Source organism: Cnephaeus nilssonii (assembly GCF_951640355.1).
Source record: "Cnephaeus nilssonii genome assembly, chromosome: 16".
Lineage (NCBI taxonomy): Eukaryota > Metazoa > Chordata > Mammalia > Chiroptera > Vespertilionidae > Cnephaeus > Cnephaeus nilssonii.
The window spans coordinates 29,748,149-29,765,322 of NC_137087.1; the positions used below are offsets into that span (position 1 = coordinate 29,748,149).

The 17,174-nt window shown below is 36.2% G+C and overlaps 1 protein-coding gene and 1 pseudogene across 2 annotated transcripts in view; one reads left to right on the top strand and one right to left on the bottom strand.

The window, feature by feature from the left end:
- Positions 1-4,857: 4,857 nt before the first annotated feature.
- Positions 4,858-17,174, bottom strand: part of UBE2D1 (ubiquitin conjugating enzyme E2 D1) — a 36,400-nt gene continuing 24,083 nt past the window's right edge. The window contains exons 2-7 of the mRNA XM_079793116.1: positions 14,303-14,366; positions 14,178-14,209; positions 11,835-11,912; positions 9,879-9,984; positions 6,662-6,755; positions 4,858-5,731 (exon numbers count right to left, since the gene is read on the bottom strand). Of these exons, the coding sequence (XP_079649242.1) occupies positions 5,686-5,731; positions 6,662-6,755; positions 9,879-9,984; positions 11,835-11,912; positions 14,178-14,209; positions 14,303-14,366 (420 nt within the window). The 3' untranslated portion in view covers positions 4,858-5,685. The remainder of the gene's footprint in view (positions 5,732-6,661; positions 6,756-9,878; positions 9,985-11,834; positions 11,913-14,177; positions 14,210-14,302; positions 14,367-17,174) is intronic.
- On the top strand, positions 14,374-15,054 carry LOC307112492 (phosphatidylinositol N-acetylglucosaminyltransferase subunit P-like; annotated as a pseudogene). Its single transcript has one exon. The product of its transcript is annotated as a phosphatidylinositol N-acetylglucosaminyltransferase subunit P-like (transcript).

The following is a 17,174-nucleotide window of genomic DNA, read 5'->3' on the forward strand; positions in this document are numbered from 1 at the left end:
AACTGGTCTGGCCGGTGTGGCTCAGTGGTTGAGCATCGAGGTATGAACTAGGAGGTCACGGTTTGATGTCTGGTTGGGGCACATGCCTGGGATGTGAGCTCAATCCCGTGTGGGGTGTGCAGGAGGAGCTGATCAATGATTCTCGCTCATCATTGATGTTTCCATCTCCCTCTCCCTCCCTCTCTGAAATCAATAAAAAATATACGTATATTTTTTAAAGAAGCATTCATGACCATGTGTGGCTAAGGGAAATAATCAAGACACAAAATATCCTGAGAATGTTCAAGTGCCCAGAAGCAGCCTCTTTGAGCCTCTAAGTATGTCTGGATGATCAGGTTCAATGGAAGGAAATGCCCATAATTATTATTGTACATGATATTGAGAGTTAATTCAGCTTTCATTTGGTGGGCACCACAATCCAAATATTTGCATTGTGGGTCATACCGCTTCTCTCATGAACACAGATGCAAAAATCCTCAGCAAAATATTAGCAAATACAATCCTAAAATACACAATATTGTAAAAGAAGAACAAAGTTGGAATACCTACCCTCCCTTCCGATTTCAAAAGTCACTACAAAGCTACAATAATCAATGCCAGTTTGGTGGTGGCATAAGGTGTAGAAATCAATAGAACTGAGAGCCCAGAGATAAACCTCTACGGTTAGTTGATTTTGAAGGGGGTACCAAGACCATTCAAGGGGAAAGATTCATCTTTTCAACTAATGGTGCAGGCCTGATCTCTGAAGGCTTTGCTTCCCAGGTTGGCCCTCAGCTGGCATCTAGGAACTTGGCTTCTGGCGCTTTCCCTGTGTGACATTGTGTCTGCAGGGCTGACTAGAGGTTTTAAATAATGTGATTTATGAGGAACACTTGCTTTTCTTCTGAAAGATTAGAAACACTGTGCTGTGTTATTGCATCTCAGAGTCACTCTCTGTGCCTCTTCAGAGAGAACACAGGAAACCTGCACATGGATTCCTCCAGACTCTGCCTTATCTCCGTTCCCGTTACTGATCCATCCAGCTGTGTATCTTTGCTGTGTCACTATAATAAATAAAACTGTGAGTGCGACCATATGCTTAGTCTTGCGAAGTCTTCTATGGACATACTGAATGCATGGGTGGTCGTGGGACTGCCAAAACAAGTGCATCCGAAGTGATAACAGCGGTGTTATCTGTTCCTCATTTTATATATATTTCATATACAAACTCACAGTGATCTTTTGCACTAGACAGCGTAACATAATCACGTCGTACATGATATGGGGAAAGCACAGCTCGGACCCTGTGCCAGCACAATAAAAACAACTTCTTCCCGAGGTAAGAAAGGCACGTCCCTCTCTCTAGAACAGGAGAACCTAAGAGAATGTTAAAATAAATTTTTAAAGAAATGTACCTTATTACATAAAAATACCCCCAAATGCTAGTAATTTTGGGTGAATCATCCCTCTTCTTATTAGTTCAGTTCATTGATAACTTAAAACCACATTCTTAATATAACAGGACAATGGGAGCAGAAATTTTAGTGTGACAGAATACCACCAAGACTAATACATTACAACTTATTTCTACAACCAAAATATCAGCTGCCCACTCATGTTCCGTTACCACCACTCCCAAAAAACCTCCTGGTGAGAGTGCATCAGTTACAGTGTAAGAGAAGTTTACAGCTATCACTCCATAGCAAAAAAAGTAGAAATGACAATGCATAGGATTCTTCACAAGTGAAATTAGATGAATCTCTACCTGCTGCTTTACATTTGTACCGACAACTGTCCTAACAGTAAAAGGGAAACACTATAAAAAATGAGAACTTTCACAAACAACCTGCATTACATTTTAGGGCTTTTAAATTGCAATTAAACTTCAGCTTTAAAGAAAATATTTCTGAAAGTTCTAGTTGACAGTTAATAGAATTATAGGACTGAACTCTAAAATTCAGATGTTATTGTTTTAATAATCACTTAAAAGTTATACACTTTTTAAAAAAGCAGTACTCTGTTATATCTTAGCAGACCAAGGTCAACAGTTTGAGTACACTGAAGCCCTGTTTATATGGCCATGGCTAACGCATTAATCACATTTTCCGTGGTTGGTCCTAATAAGAATAAGTAACAGGACTGCTGATTCTACTGCAGAACTCAAATTTTAAATCATTCACTGGACTGGATTTTGAGTCTATTTCAAGTTAACTACTAAAAAATAAACATGATATAAATAGCTTGAAGACCAGGAATTTCTTTTAATCTTAGAGAAAAGAATTTGCCCGTTTCCCTTTTTTTTTTTTATTTAATCCTCACCCGAGGATATTTTTCCGTTGATTTTTAGAGAGCATGGAAGGAACGAGGAGAGACAGAGAGAAACATCGATGTGAGAGAGACGCACTGATTGGTTGCCTCCTGCATGCACCCCGACAGGGGATCAAGCCTGGGAGCAAGGTATGTGCCCTAATGTTTCTGTTTTAAAATGGTGTCAGATTGCCCTAGCTGGTTTGGCTCAGTGGATAGAGCATCGGCCTGCATACTGAAAGATCCCAGGTTTGATTCCGGTCAAGGGCACATGCCTGGGTTGCAGGCTCGATCCCCAGTGGGGGACTTGCAGGAGGCAGCCAATCCATGATTCTCTCTCATCATGGATCTTTCTCTCTCTCTCTCCTTCTTCCTTCCTCTCTGAAATCAATAAAAATAGATATATATATATTTTTAAATGGTGTCAAACAGGTACTAGATTTACTGGAGTGATCACTTCCTAAGTTATATAAATGTCTAATAACTGGGCTATCCACCTGAAAATAATATACTAGTGTATGTCAACTGTAATTGAAAATTAAAAACATTTAAAAAATAATACAGAACTGTGAGAGGGCACGATCCTGTGACACATCCATGTCTGAATCATGTACAAGGATAAATAGATCATTGTAATAATAAGAGCAATGAAAACTATATGTGGTACTGTTTCTATCAAGTTTTTTAAAAAGTCTCTCTTAAAAATATTCTCAGGGTTGCCTTGTATACTGTTTGTGTGTTTCTCACTTAATACCTGTTGAACCTTTGAAATTGATCAGTAGTTGATTTAAAATGAAAAACTTTAATTCTCCCTAACAAAATTTATAGTAGGGTGGGCAGTTGGGGTGGGGATGGATGGGTAACTTAAAGCAAAAATTAATAATATATGGTTTATATAGGCATGTGTAAAACCCATATTTCAGAAATCATATGCTTTGAAGATAGTCAGGGGATGAGGGTGAGGTTGCCCTTACAACCTGTATTGCTGATTGAGTGTATGGGTCAATTATAATTTAACTGTAGTTTTCTTTTCAATGTATTTTTATTGACTTGAGAGAAGAAGGGAGAGGGAGAGATAGAAACATCAATGATGAGAGAGAATCACTGATCAGCTGCCTCCTGCACATCCCCTACTGGGGACTGAGCCTGCAACCCAGGCATGTGCTCTTGACTGGAATCGAACCTGGGACCCTTCAGTACACAGGCCATCACTCTATCCACTGAGCCAAACCAGCTAAGGCTTAACTATAGTTTTCAACTACATCTTGAAGCATCCAGGACTTCGCGTAGGATCCTAAATCTCCAAAAGGCTACTCATTTCCCTCACTCCAAGGAGGCCCTAAAGTTAAAGGTTACTCTGTGGAGGAAGGTCCCTGGCTTGGGATTTACAATTCAGATGTAAGCAAAGGCAAACAAGAGTTCGGCAAGTTTCAAAAACTTTAATAAAGAAAAAAAAGACACTTCCAAAAATAAATGCCACACAAATGAAAGTTTATAAAAAAGTGAAAGATATTCATGAAACAAAATCCCTATATCAAAATATACTAAATACTAAAATCTAATGATGTTGAGTGTTCAAATTCTGGGAGAATATAGCTTATAATAATATAGCTAATAGTGTTCTTCATAATATGCCTGTTTCAAGACATCACTTAATATAATTACTTTTAAACCTATATTTTCTTAAACATCCATTTCACAATTCATTTAAATATTTTACATTCATTTATAAAAACACACTTTCTAACAACGGGTTATTCTGTGTTTTAATAATAATGAACCATGGTAAAATACTTCAGTGATTTAAATGTCTTGCTAATGACTACACCCATCACAGATTCTTGCACACTTACATAGCTACTGCATAATCAGAAGAGCTACAACTCTTCTTAAAAATGACACTCACTCAAGTTTAGTAAACATGCTAATAATTAGAGATGTATTTTTCCCAAGTTAAAATACTTTCAAGCTTTCTTTAAAATCTGCAAAGATAACCTGCTTATTTAACTACTTTTTACTGGCAATTTATAAAGCCAGGAGAAGCATCATTTTAGAATTTTCTCTATAACTTCTATAGTAAAAAAAAAAAAAAAAAAGAGGATTTTTTTTTTTCCAAACTGGATGGCACTAAAATTCTATTTTGGAAATTCTAAATTTTAAAATGTGAAGAAATGCAATGTCAGTTACATCTAGAGTGGTATTTTAATGGATTAACCTAATTATTCTTCAGGTATATAAAGATATTTCTTCAGTGTGGGTGACCCTATCTTATACACACACATCTTAGTACTTCAGTAAATAATCCATTAGTTGTGATCCAAGACAAACCCTAACTTATTCTAAATTCTCTTCTATAACAAGGGACCAATCTATATCACCTTTAGACTGACAATTTAGTGAACAGATAAAAAGCTAAAGCAATAAAATGTATATAAATGATGGTTAATTAGCCAAATCAACAGACCTTAGTCTCACAATTTGGAATTAATTTCATTGCAAAATTTAACATAGAGTTTTGATCCTTTACTTATAAAGTATTATTTTATCTTTTTAAGTAATCAAGACAAATAGTAGAAAAAGCATTTTATTTATATGGAAAAGCTACATTAAGATCTGTAAAAGGTGTCATTATAATATTGCCTATACAGAAAAAAATTCAAATGTGAATAACAACAAATAAAAGTTACACATCTTCCTACTTAGCAGTGCAATTAATTCACATTGCAATAAAGTTAAGTCAAGTATAACAAAATCAAAACAAGTGTTTCTCCATAATCAGTATACTGAGAATTACAGTGTAAAGATCATTCAGGTTTAAGAAATCTGCAATTGATCTACACAGAAAACCCTAAGACAAGGGAGAGAGACAGTTAATTCATTTAATTATCAGCTGTTCGGTTTTTTTCAATACTGTTCACAGGAAAAAAGTAATGAGTTGACATACATGTAAATAGAATATATTTAGTCTATACAGTAAAAAAATACAAATTATAAAGTGAGCTAACAAAGAATGAAATCTGAATAGATTTATAAAACTGACGACACAGACAACACATACAGTATTTCTCATGTAAAAACATCTAATTTCAGCAAAAAATAATTTGGTTACTTTTCAGATGCTTTGTAGATCTTGTAAGCTGAAGATGCAGATGTCCAAGTATCTTAAAATCCATAATAAATGTCTTTCTCAATGCATACAAAATGATAAATGCTCTCATCACAGTCTTAAGGGTATTTTTGGAAGTTTGTTTAGTCTTGCTTCAGAAATACATTTAAAATGGATAAAAATCAAAGGATTTCATGATACAATGAAACAGTAAACAGTGCTCAATTTACTGCTAATATTGAAAAAAACCTAGATTTTACAGTACTCTGGTATATATGAAAAATTTTTTTATTTTACATTGCATATTTCTGAGTCCATTCTCTTGCGTGTCTGTTGTATCTGTAGGCATACAAAAGGGATATAGTAAAAACATACAAATTGAATCTTTTAGAAGATCTATCTACATAAAACAGTATACTCTACCTTCCTATGCTTATGTGCAGTAATCATACGTATACCAATTATTGGGTCAATGTGACTTAACCTTATGAATAAATAAAACAGAAAACTTAAGTCAAAATTTTACCTGATGGATTTGTCTACAACCTATATAAAAACATACCTAAATTATAAATAACAAAATGAAAAAATAACAATTTATAGTAATAATCTATAAAAGGCAATGAGCATTATTTGTAAATTGCAAATGAATCAATGGTACCAGTAAGATGAAGCAGCTTGAAAACTAGGTCAGTTTGGGTGGCTTAGGGATAACTTTTTTCCCTGGGAGATTAGGAATATAATATCCAACACTTCCCAATTACCAAATTTACTCCCTAGAATTTTTAAATTTACTCCCTAGAATTATATATAGTTCTTTCCTACCAAAAACATAACATACTGTGCAAATACAGAATGTGTACTATCTATAATAATAAAAGCATAATATGCTAATTAGACTGGACGTCCTTCCGGACGTCCTTCCAGATGAAGCCAGGGCTGCGAGGGAAGCCCGGGTCCTGGGTGCCAGAGGGAAGCCGGTGTTGGCAGCCGGGGGAAGGAAGGCCTACTCTTGCACAAATTTTGTGCATTGGGCCTCTAGTTAAAAAGTAAAGGATTAAACAATATGTGAAAAGGAATAAGATTGTTTTTGTAAAAAAAACTAATAAAGTTTAAAAAGAAAGGTTTACTACTCAGGAAAGAAAAACAAAATCAATGTAAGTATAATAAGTATAACTAAATGTATTGTTAAATATATTGACAATACTTATATTTTGGTAGACCACAAAGAAATATACACAAACAGAAATAAATATAGTAAACACTTACTTTTCTTTGTCTGATTTATAGATTTGTGCAATATCTGGTACTAAGGGGTCATCTGGATTAGGATCACAAAGTAGAGAACATATGGACAATAAAACTATATTGAAAAGAGAACACCATATTAGATAATAATCTTTCTTCTTTATACAATTACATATGTAAAAATAATTTCATTGAATATAGACAATGAACTTATAAAGAAAACAAAACACATCCAATTATATTTTAGACTATAGATGGTAGCAAGTATTTTTAATTTTTAAAATTATAAAATTACCATAATATATATATTAAATGCAAAATTATAATTTTTAAAGGTTTAAATTCTATTTGAATTTCTATTTATTTAAAAAATGTGGACCTCTAAAGTAACTATCATAACCTTTAAACTCAAGTGTTCTTTACAAAAATATTTTGGTAACACACACATACCCCAAATGATACATAATAAAAAACTTTTTAGAATAGCATCCTAACTTTAGATGTCTCTTAGAGATACTTCTGTAGAGAAAACTGTCAATTTTATTCTATTTTAATGCAGAAAATCTGTGTTCTAATCAATTCAAGGTAAAGCAATCAAATTACAGTTACCATTTGGACATTGTGCTCATGTACTTTTTCACTTTGGCTTAGTGCTATACAGTGTCCACAAAGAAGGAAGATTTGTAAGATTTTTCTCAACGACTCTTTTATTCCATGTATATTATTTGTATCACATGCATGTAAAAACAATGTGAATAGTTACTCTGTAACTTGTATATTTTTAAATATAGATGAAAATTTTAAAAAGAGTTGTTTCTTGCCACATTACATCAAATACTAATACAAACAGCCACACACACAAATCTAAGTATCTGAAAAAGGAGGGAACAAAGACTGGTTCCTCTTCTGCCTTCACTGCATGCCCCCACTTCTGAGGGGGTCCGTGGGATCTTTGGAACAACCTTGCCTTTTCAGCCTCCTCTACTATGTTCCCTTATCTTTTCCTATTCTTCACATTCCACAGGTGAATTTATAAAGCAAAGTTGATTCTTAGATGACACAAAAAGCTGGTGCTAAGAGCACTAATATTAAAACTAATATTTAATTTATCTTCTTTATCTTCCATTGTATATTAAACCACGATTATCTGGGCTAATGTCTCCAGAAAGTTTCCAGATAAAAATCAAAATAGGACATTTTAAAATACCTGTATTTTAGGTAGCAGGTATAAGCTACCTTACAAAATAAGCAAGAGGCAAGTTCCTCATCTCCCCAGTCCTGCTGCCCAGCCACGGGCCCTGACTTCACTCTTATGCACAAAAATCCAATGTTTTCAGATAAGGAAAAAGGGATGTTGACACTCATTTGTGTGCTTACTGTGTCAGGTGCATAGTGACCCTCTGTGGTAATATTATTATAATCCCCACTTTACCTTTGAGGAAGCTGAGGCCATTTGAAACTGTTATTAAAGACAGTTACCAGAGAGCATCAATACTAATTATTCTTTATAAACAGCTACCAATGTCAGAAGATAAATGTTCAACATCTGGCAGTCTGCCATTTCTTTTGTATGTGTAAGTATTTAGCTGCTTATGCCAAATGAATTATAGTTTCTGATACCCTTCCAGGAAAGAGCATATGAATTTGAATAGCCCTTTGACACAGAATCTTGCCTACATCTAGTTCTAGTGCATAACAGTTACACTATGTGAAATATTTTTTAAAAGACAATGGAATCTATATGAACATTTTATACGAACATTTTAGGTCAGAAAAACTGCCATTCACAAATAACTGACTGACCTAAAGGGCTATTATTTACCTAATACTTGAAAAAATGATGGCTGTAGACTCTGTTTCCTATAAACCTCATCACTTTTAAAAACAAGTCATATATTCAGGTAGCATTTATTTCTTTTGTTTTAATTTTTAAATGACCATGGATCTCTCCATGAATCCTTCAAGAGAAACAATTTTCTTAAATTTTATAAAAGGAAAATCTACCAAGTTACTTCAGGGGCAGATGCTTCTAACTCAAAACAATATTTTCCAACTGTCAGGTGCTCTTCTGTTTAGATAAACAAGACTTGAATTAAGAGGATTCACACAGCAAATAGTATTTGCTAAAAAAACAAAAGGGCTTCAGATGTACACATCTGATAATTTAGCAAAGAACAAAGTTACAGATGACTGAAAGTTAAGAATCCACATGGCGTATGTATTAGTCACTATGATAATGCTATTGATTACTCAAAGTTTAGAGCAGTGATTTTCAACTGGTATGCTGAAGAATTTTTAAAACACACTATACCGGAGTATTTAGTCAGGGGCACTGACATCTTTTTTCTTAGGTTACCAAATAAAAAAATGACAACAGCCAACACAACAATAGCTGTCTGGTGTGAATGAATCAAAATTATATGTATTTTTTTTCTCAGATCAGGAAAAATATATTTTTTGGTGTGCCACAGGATTTTAATAATTAGTGTATGTGTATCATGAGATGAAAAACATTGAAAATCACTAGTTTAGAATAATGTTATATGTATTGCATCATTCTAAAACGTGAAATGTCTTAAATCATTTGTTTTATCAACCTAATCTGATATTTCTTCTTAGATGAAGTAAAACAAATGTAAACCTTTAATCATTATGTCAGTAATTCCATTTAATAAATGGGACAATGGGCCCTAAAATCATATATTTACTTCTCTCTTTTTAAAGATAAGCTAAAACTAAAGGGTAAAATGTCGAGAGGCTTATCCCCAAATTTGTAGCTCTAACATTTTAAATTTCTCTTACTTCATCATTTAGATTTGCTTACCAACACCACCCCCACCAAATTAACTGTCAAAGGCTAAAGAGGCCTGGCTGGTGTGGCTCAGTGGTTGAGCATCAACCTATGAACCAGGAGGTCACGGTTTGATTCCCAGTCAGGGCACATGCCTGGGTTGTGAGCCTGATTCCCAGTAGGGGGCATGCAGGAGGCGGCCAATCAATGATTCTCTCTCATCATGGATGTTTTCATCTCTTTCTCCCTCTCCCTTCCTCTCTGAAATAAATAAAAACATATAAAAAAGTTAAAAAGAATACATATAAGAGCTATGAAAGCAAAGCAAAATCAAAGCAGGATAAAACACAGTAGATTGTTGTTTTTTTAAACTTTGGGCCTTAGATACTTCTGTATTTTTCCTGTTTCACTATTATCAACTGTCATATATCTGATAAATGAAATTACCTTTTGATACAGTCAGAGCTGGTGACCACTGTGACCTCAGGATATCAAGACAAATACTTCCATTACTGTTTATGTTTGGATGATAAATTTTTGTTGTGAAAGCAATCTAAATATAACACAAAACAAAATAAAAATGTGACAATCCATGAACAATGAACAAAACAGAACCAGCTTACTTTAAGGTAAAATGTCTTTAAATTTAAGCACCCTAGTAGAGAAATGTATTCAACATAAATTGAATGAACATCCACTTTGTGTGCACAAAGTTTTAGCTACTGGGGATGTGAAAGCAGATAAAGTAAGTTTTCCCACTCTCCCACTTTCCCCACCCCTCCCCCGCCACCTCCAGCAAGAAACTGAGAAATATTTTGGAGAGTGCAATAAGTATGAGAGCTGATATGACTGCTGAGTAGCAGCTGAAGTAATTAACCATGGCTTTGATGATCCCCCAAAGTAATCCTTTTCTTAATTTGATTATCAAGGATACCTGGAAGTGACACTAACGTCTAAAAATAGGGTGCTGACCCTGTTCTGGGGTAAAGTGGAGAGGCCTGAGTTTGTAACCTGTCCTAAGAAATCCACCAGGAATCCTAATCTCCCACAAGACTTTTTGTTATGCCGTTTCATGCATATACTAGAGGCCTGGTGCACGAAATCCATGCACTCAGGGGTGGGGTCCCTTAGCCCGCCCTGCACCCTCTCACAGTTCGGGATCCCTCAGGGAATGTCCAACTGCCGGCTTAGGCCCGCTCCCCATGGCACTCGCCAGCCATGAGCCTGGCTTCTGGCTGAGTGGTGCTCCCCCTGTGGATGTGCACTGACCACCAGGAGGCAGCTCCTGCATTGAGCAGGATTGGGCCGAAACCGGCTCTCCGACACCCCCGGAGGGGTCCTAGATTGCGCAAGGATGCAGGCCAGGCCGAGGGACCCCACCAGTGCACAGTCAGGGTCGGGGAGGGACACAGGAGGTTGGCCAGCCAGGGAGGGACTGCAGGAGGGCTCCAGGGCATGTTCGGCCCATCTGGCTCAGTCCCTATCTGCAGGACCCCAGCAGCAACCTGTCAGAGCATCTGCCCCCGGGTGGTCAGTGCATGTCAATTAGCATATTACACTTCGATTTGCTGAATGGATGACAGACACTTAGCATATTAGGCTTTTATTATATAGCATAACGTTATTCAGTTATTTTTAAAAATCTAAAATAATTATTTGCTCTTTCCTCTCCGGAGCACACCTGCGCCTTTCCCTGGCCCCTCTCCCTCCCCCAGGTGCGTTACATCTGCCTTTCTCTCTCCTAAGCTGCAAGGGCCCGTCTTTTGCTTCTGTAACTCGTTTCCCAAGTCCACGCAGCCCAGCTGGCTCACTTCTACTGCCTCTGTAACTTTCTAAATAAGCTTCTCTTATAATTTGAAAAAAAGAAAAAGAAAAAATGAAATAATTGTTTCCTGAATGACAGAAGTTGTTAATGATTTTCTCCCTCCTGATTTCCCCATCATGTGTTCCCTCTTTAGATCTAATTTAAACTAAATTGAGTAAGAACATGTTTTTATCCCTCCTACCACACTAAATAAAAGGACTGTGTCTTATTTACTTTTGTATTCTCCAATGTCACAGAACATGGTAGGTGTTCAATAAATGTTTGTTGAATACTTAAAACTGAGGAAAAAAAAGTCAACTTTAGAAAGATAATCCCCTAAATGGAAAAGTCTGATTCTTAACCATAAAACCCAAACTATAGAGATCTAATGAAGAGGAAAAGAAAGGAACATAATTTACAGCATAACAGATACTGCCTTTTGTTTTACAAACACAATACAATTATCTGAGTAAGAAAGCATACTTTAGACTCAGTAGCTTTATTGAACAGTTGAACACGCTAACTTGTCTTGGACATAATAAAAATATCTCTGGATACACCCCTGACATAGGAGTCATCAATCACAAAAATAAAAATACCTTTGGTGGTTTAAAAGGATAGTCTGTCGGAAAATGTACAGTGAGAAAGAAGACTCCGCCTTGATATGCGCTATCAGGCTGAAATCACAAAATATTTGCATCAGTGTTTGATTACTACATTTATTTGATAACCTAAAATGACCCCCCTCCCCACCCAAAATACGTCAGTTTGAAAAACATGCCATCATTTCGTCAAAAGTTCAAATCATTTACCTTGAAAACAGACTTTCTTTTGCACGTACAAAGGAGGATTTTCCAACTATTATGTCAACATCATAGAGTTTAAAACAAATAAAAAATAGGACACACACAGTTGTGTGACTTGCCCAATCAAATCTGTTTACGAGTACAGATTTTTAAATATCAGTATACAAGACCGCTGTAAAAAAAGAATAATTTTCTGTGGCAGTAATCAGTATGAAAAAAAGGGCTGGGGCTGGTATTTACTTTTTAATTTATGAAACTGAAGTCCTGATAGTCCTTTAAAGGGCAAGAATGGAGATGAACCCAGCCGGTGTGGCTTAGTAGTTGAGCGTCAACCTATGAACCAGGAAGTCATGGTTCCATTCCCGGTCAGGGCACATGCCTGGGTTGAGGGCTCGATCCCCAGTGTGGGGCGTGCAGGAGGCAGCCGATCAATGATTCTCTCTCATCACTGATGTTTCTATCTCTCTCTCTTCTCATTTCCTCTCTGAAATCAACAAAAATATATTAAAAAAAAAAAAAAGAATGGAGAGGAACTGAAGAGAACAAGTTATGAAAAGGATAGGCTAAGGAAAAGCATTACACAATTTAGACGGCAAATCTTCACTCAATAATAATTTGTAACATAATGTGAAAAGGCTCCAAAAAAAACTAATAAATTCAATATTCATGAAATTATCAAATTAGGAATCAAGAAGAATCTAAATTTGGCCAGGAATCTTTATGGTAATTAGAAAATATGCTACAAGCGAGGGGGAAAAGATACTTTTTTTAAAAGGTAGCAAAAATAGCTAAAACTTTATTTTAATTCCTTTATATTTAATTAAATTTATCATGTTATACTAACATTTTGGTTATAATAGCAAAACTATCATTACTTCTTCTTTAAGTTTCTGCATATATATTAGAGGACTGCACTGTATAATTATTCTTCCTACATGTGTTGCTTAATTCTAGTTCATAAAAAATAATAAGGAATGTAGAAAACATGAGTAAATTACAATTAACAGTCGTGTTTTGTTTAGATTTTCAAATAATATGATAGAATAACATGTTTACATTACTAAAATAAAGGGAGTATGAGTAACATAATTATAACCATTTGCTACATGTAATTCACCTAAGAAATATTTTTGAAGGGCTATAATTCACGTGGTAAAACGGGTCTTTGAAAGATAGTATTTTGAAGGTTCTTAGTAAGCAATGAAAAACAAACAAATAACCAGATTCTTAAACGTTGTTTAAATAAATACGTTGCATTTTACTCTTTAAAAGGCTAACCTAACAATTTAGTAACTGAGATACTTGCCCAGTACTCCTTCTCCGAAAAAATCAGTAATTGTTTTGTTTTTTAAGTTAAAGACAAGATAAAGCTCTTTGGGGGGAAGAGAAGAGAGAAAGATGTTCATGGAAACATGTTACTATGTTTCCCAGAAAGCATCTCTGAGCTATCGGTGCCCATTCTTGTACAATCGGATTTTTGCTCATAGAAAGGAAAGCCTCTTTCTAGTCATAACTGCCTCTTGGGTGTAGAAACAATCTTAACAAACAAAGGCACTAAGTGTTGAGAAAAGCCACTCATAAAATAGCAGGTAATTTTGACTTCAGGATAATCCAAGGAAACTAAAAGCAGTAAACTCATGAGGTGGCAAAGACAGACCCACTACAATATTTTATCAGTTCTCTCTCACAAATAGGAAGTGATAAAACTTAGTGCAAACTGGTATTTGTTACTTGTAGGAATTCATTACTGGGTTACTAACACTTATTTCTGACCTACTAAAACGGTTGATGTGAGAATAATTATGCTTAGTTCTGAACAACTGTTTTTTTGTGTGTGTGTGTTAAAAAAAAAAAAAGACAAAGGAAACATACAGCCTGGTTACAAATTGTGGGTGATCCAGTACTATGCGTAATTGATCAAGGATTTGGCAAAGAAAAATACATCACAATGATCCTAGAAGTATTCACCATCAGTGCTGTAGACAATTATCATAAACCCTGTAATTACATTTTGCTTCCTGGGTGATTCAGATACAAGAAAATTCAACCTGAGCCACAAATATCTGATCAAAGGTGAAACGGCAAGAATTAAATACGGCTGATGGGATTAATTTCATATATAGGAATCATACTTACAGGTCCCATAATAGTTGCTTGCCAGTGGAACACTGAAACAAATAAAAGAGTTTTGGAGTCATTAACAAATGTTCAAACCTGTATTATTAACTGTAGCAAAATGCTAGCAATAAAGCAAAGCTTACAATCGTCTCCCACAGGTCCGGCGGAGCAGTGAGCAGGTGGGTCACGCTGTAGGTCACTTAATTCCTTGAAGCGAAACAAAATACTTAAGGTTAATTCTTTTTCCAGTGAAACAGCATAATAATCCATGAAGACACAAATTATCAACTTCACTTTATAAGCAGTTTAGGCACCTAGTTCAATTCAAAATATGAAAACAAAATGTGGCCTAAGCCCGGTTGGGGGAGCTGTGGCCACTGAGCCTCCCACTCAGTGTTTCCTCTCTCGCCCCTGGGCTCCTGGGGTGGGGGTCAGTGCCTGTGCTGGGGGCTCCAAACTGATTATCTAAAGTCACAGAGAAATGGTGGAAAATTCACCGTCTCCATTGCCAGAAAGATCAAGTTATGGCTTTGTTCTTTTCTTAAGCTCCGAATTTGGCTTCATGCTATATCTCGTATGGGCTTTTATCCCTGAATCTTGGCCAAATTCCTTAGGCTGAACCTACTGGCCTCAAAAGTATTGGGCAGTTGCACTGCCCATCTACCTCCTTATTCCTGTAGTAATCAGTTACGTACTCTTGTTTGAAGTAAATATGATGAGTACCTGGCCACAACTCCATTCAAACAATCACAGATAACTATGCCAAAAATCAAGAGCAGAAGAAATACCAAAAGAGGCCATCCCAGCATTAAGAGATATTCCTATTAGTGAAGTAAGCCAAATGCTCTATCTTACAGTCAAAGAACTTTACATAAAAGTATGTAGATTAACATAATTTTTTATATATTTTTTGAAATATATTGAAAATGTAAATTGAATTTCTCTAAGACTAAGTTCCATTAATATGTACTTGGTAAACGTTCTCAAATATTAGTTATTAATGGACAGAATAAACAAAACATTGCATTAGTATTAAAAAGACAACAAAATGTACTCTGTCACTCATGGGAAAAAGAGTAATTCATGAGACAGCTCCAAACCTTGAAAAGATTAAATGGATTAAAATAGTTTTTCTTTAATGAGTATCTACTATAGGCAAGGTAATTTATATAAGTACTAGGTATATAATCTATATGAAATAGGCCTTACTTCAACAGGTTTGTAATCTAATTTGGGAGAATGAAGGCTTACGCAGAGATGGCTATTAAAGGAACCCAAAAGTTAAATGAAAAGAAGGCCATATTTTGAACCCTAACACATTGATTCATATTCTCTTTTCTGCCATCAAGGAAGCAAAGGAAGGACCATGGAGATGACACAGCTTTAGGTCGGCCAGTCCTGGATTTGCATTCCAGTTTTACCATAACTATAGCTCTATGACCTTGGAGAAATCACCTCATTCCCTTACCTTTCAGTTGGGAAGGAACTATCACCTCCAAGTATAAAAAGTATACATTCATTATAAAGAACTATGCATTATGCCGAAACCGGTTTGGCTCAGTGGATAGAGTGTCGGCCTGCGGATTCAAGGGTCCAAGATTCGATTCCGGTCAAGGGCATGTACCTTGGTTGCGGGCACATCCCCAGTAGGGGGTGTGCAAGAGGCAGCTGATCGATGTTTCTCTCTCATCGATGTTTCTAACTCTCTATCCCTCTCTCTTCCTCTCTGTAAAAAATCAATAAAATATATTTTTTTTAAAAAAGAAAAGAACTATGCATTATGCCCAGCCGGCGTGGCTCAGTGATTGAGCATCACCTATGAACCAGGAGGTCATGGTTTTGATTCCCGGTCAGGGCACATGCCCGGCAGTGAGCTTGATTCCCAGTAGAGGGCATGCAGGAGGCAGCCAATCAATGATTCTCTCTCATCATTGATGTTTCTACCTCTCTCTCCCTCTCCCTTCCTCTCTGAAATTTAAAAAAAAAAAAAAAAATTTTTTTTAAAGAACTATACATTAGGACTAAAGAACCTAATTTAGTTTGGAAGATCAGGCAATGTCTTTGAGGAAGAGGGACCTAAGCTGAAATCTGAGTGGGAGTTTTGGGAGAAATGAGCAACACCGTGAGGTAGAATGGCATAAAATGAGGTTGAAAGTAGGCAGAGGCCAGGCATAAAACTGAGAAAAGTATACCCATGTTAAGGATTTGGGGTTTTAAACCAGTGCATTGGGAAGGGTTTTAAGCAGTGGCATGATCTGATTTAAAAAATGGCTCTAGCAGTCTAGGTACTTGAATGGATTAGAGATGGGAAAGAGTAGAAGCTACAAGATTAGTTACTACAGGCAAGAAAAACAGGGGCTTGGACCGGAGAAGTGGCAACAAGATGGAAGTGGAGGGATCTGAGATATTTTGAAGGGTCTACCTAACAGAGGATGTGATGATGAGTTAATTACATGTGCAGAGTAAGCAGAGAGGTCACAGATACATATGATGGTTAGGGGCAGCTAGCATTCACTCCATGTTTTGTTGTCCTAACAATCAATCCTCACAGGTAGGTGTGATGACGCTCCCCATGTTACAGATGAGGTGCACAGGTGACTCACTTCACCGTGTGTTCACAACACTGGTCTGTATGCGGTGGAACTGCGATTCAAACCCTGGAAGGCCGAACTTCTGGCTTTTTAGTTCACAAAAGTACCAGTGTAGATGCCATTGTCTGAGAGGAGGGAACACTAGAAGACAAGCTGACTTGGAAAGTAGACATAGAATCTGTGACCCCGGTGATAGCAAGGGAAATTTTATAGGACTGGAGCATAAAAGAATGCTGGACTATGCTGCCATAAAAAAGAAGGAACTCTTAGCATTTGCAGCAACCTGGATGGAACTGGAGAGCATTATGCTAAGTGAAATAAGCCAGTCAATGAAAGAAAAATACCACATGATCTCACTCATTTGTGGATAATAAAGAACATTATAAACTGGTGAACAAAAGATAGATACAGAGGCAGTAAAGCA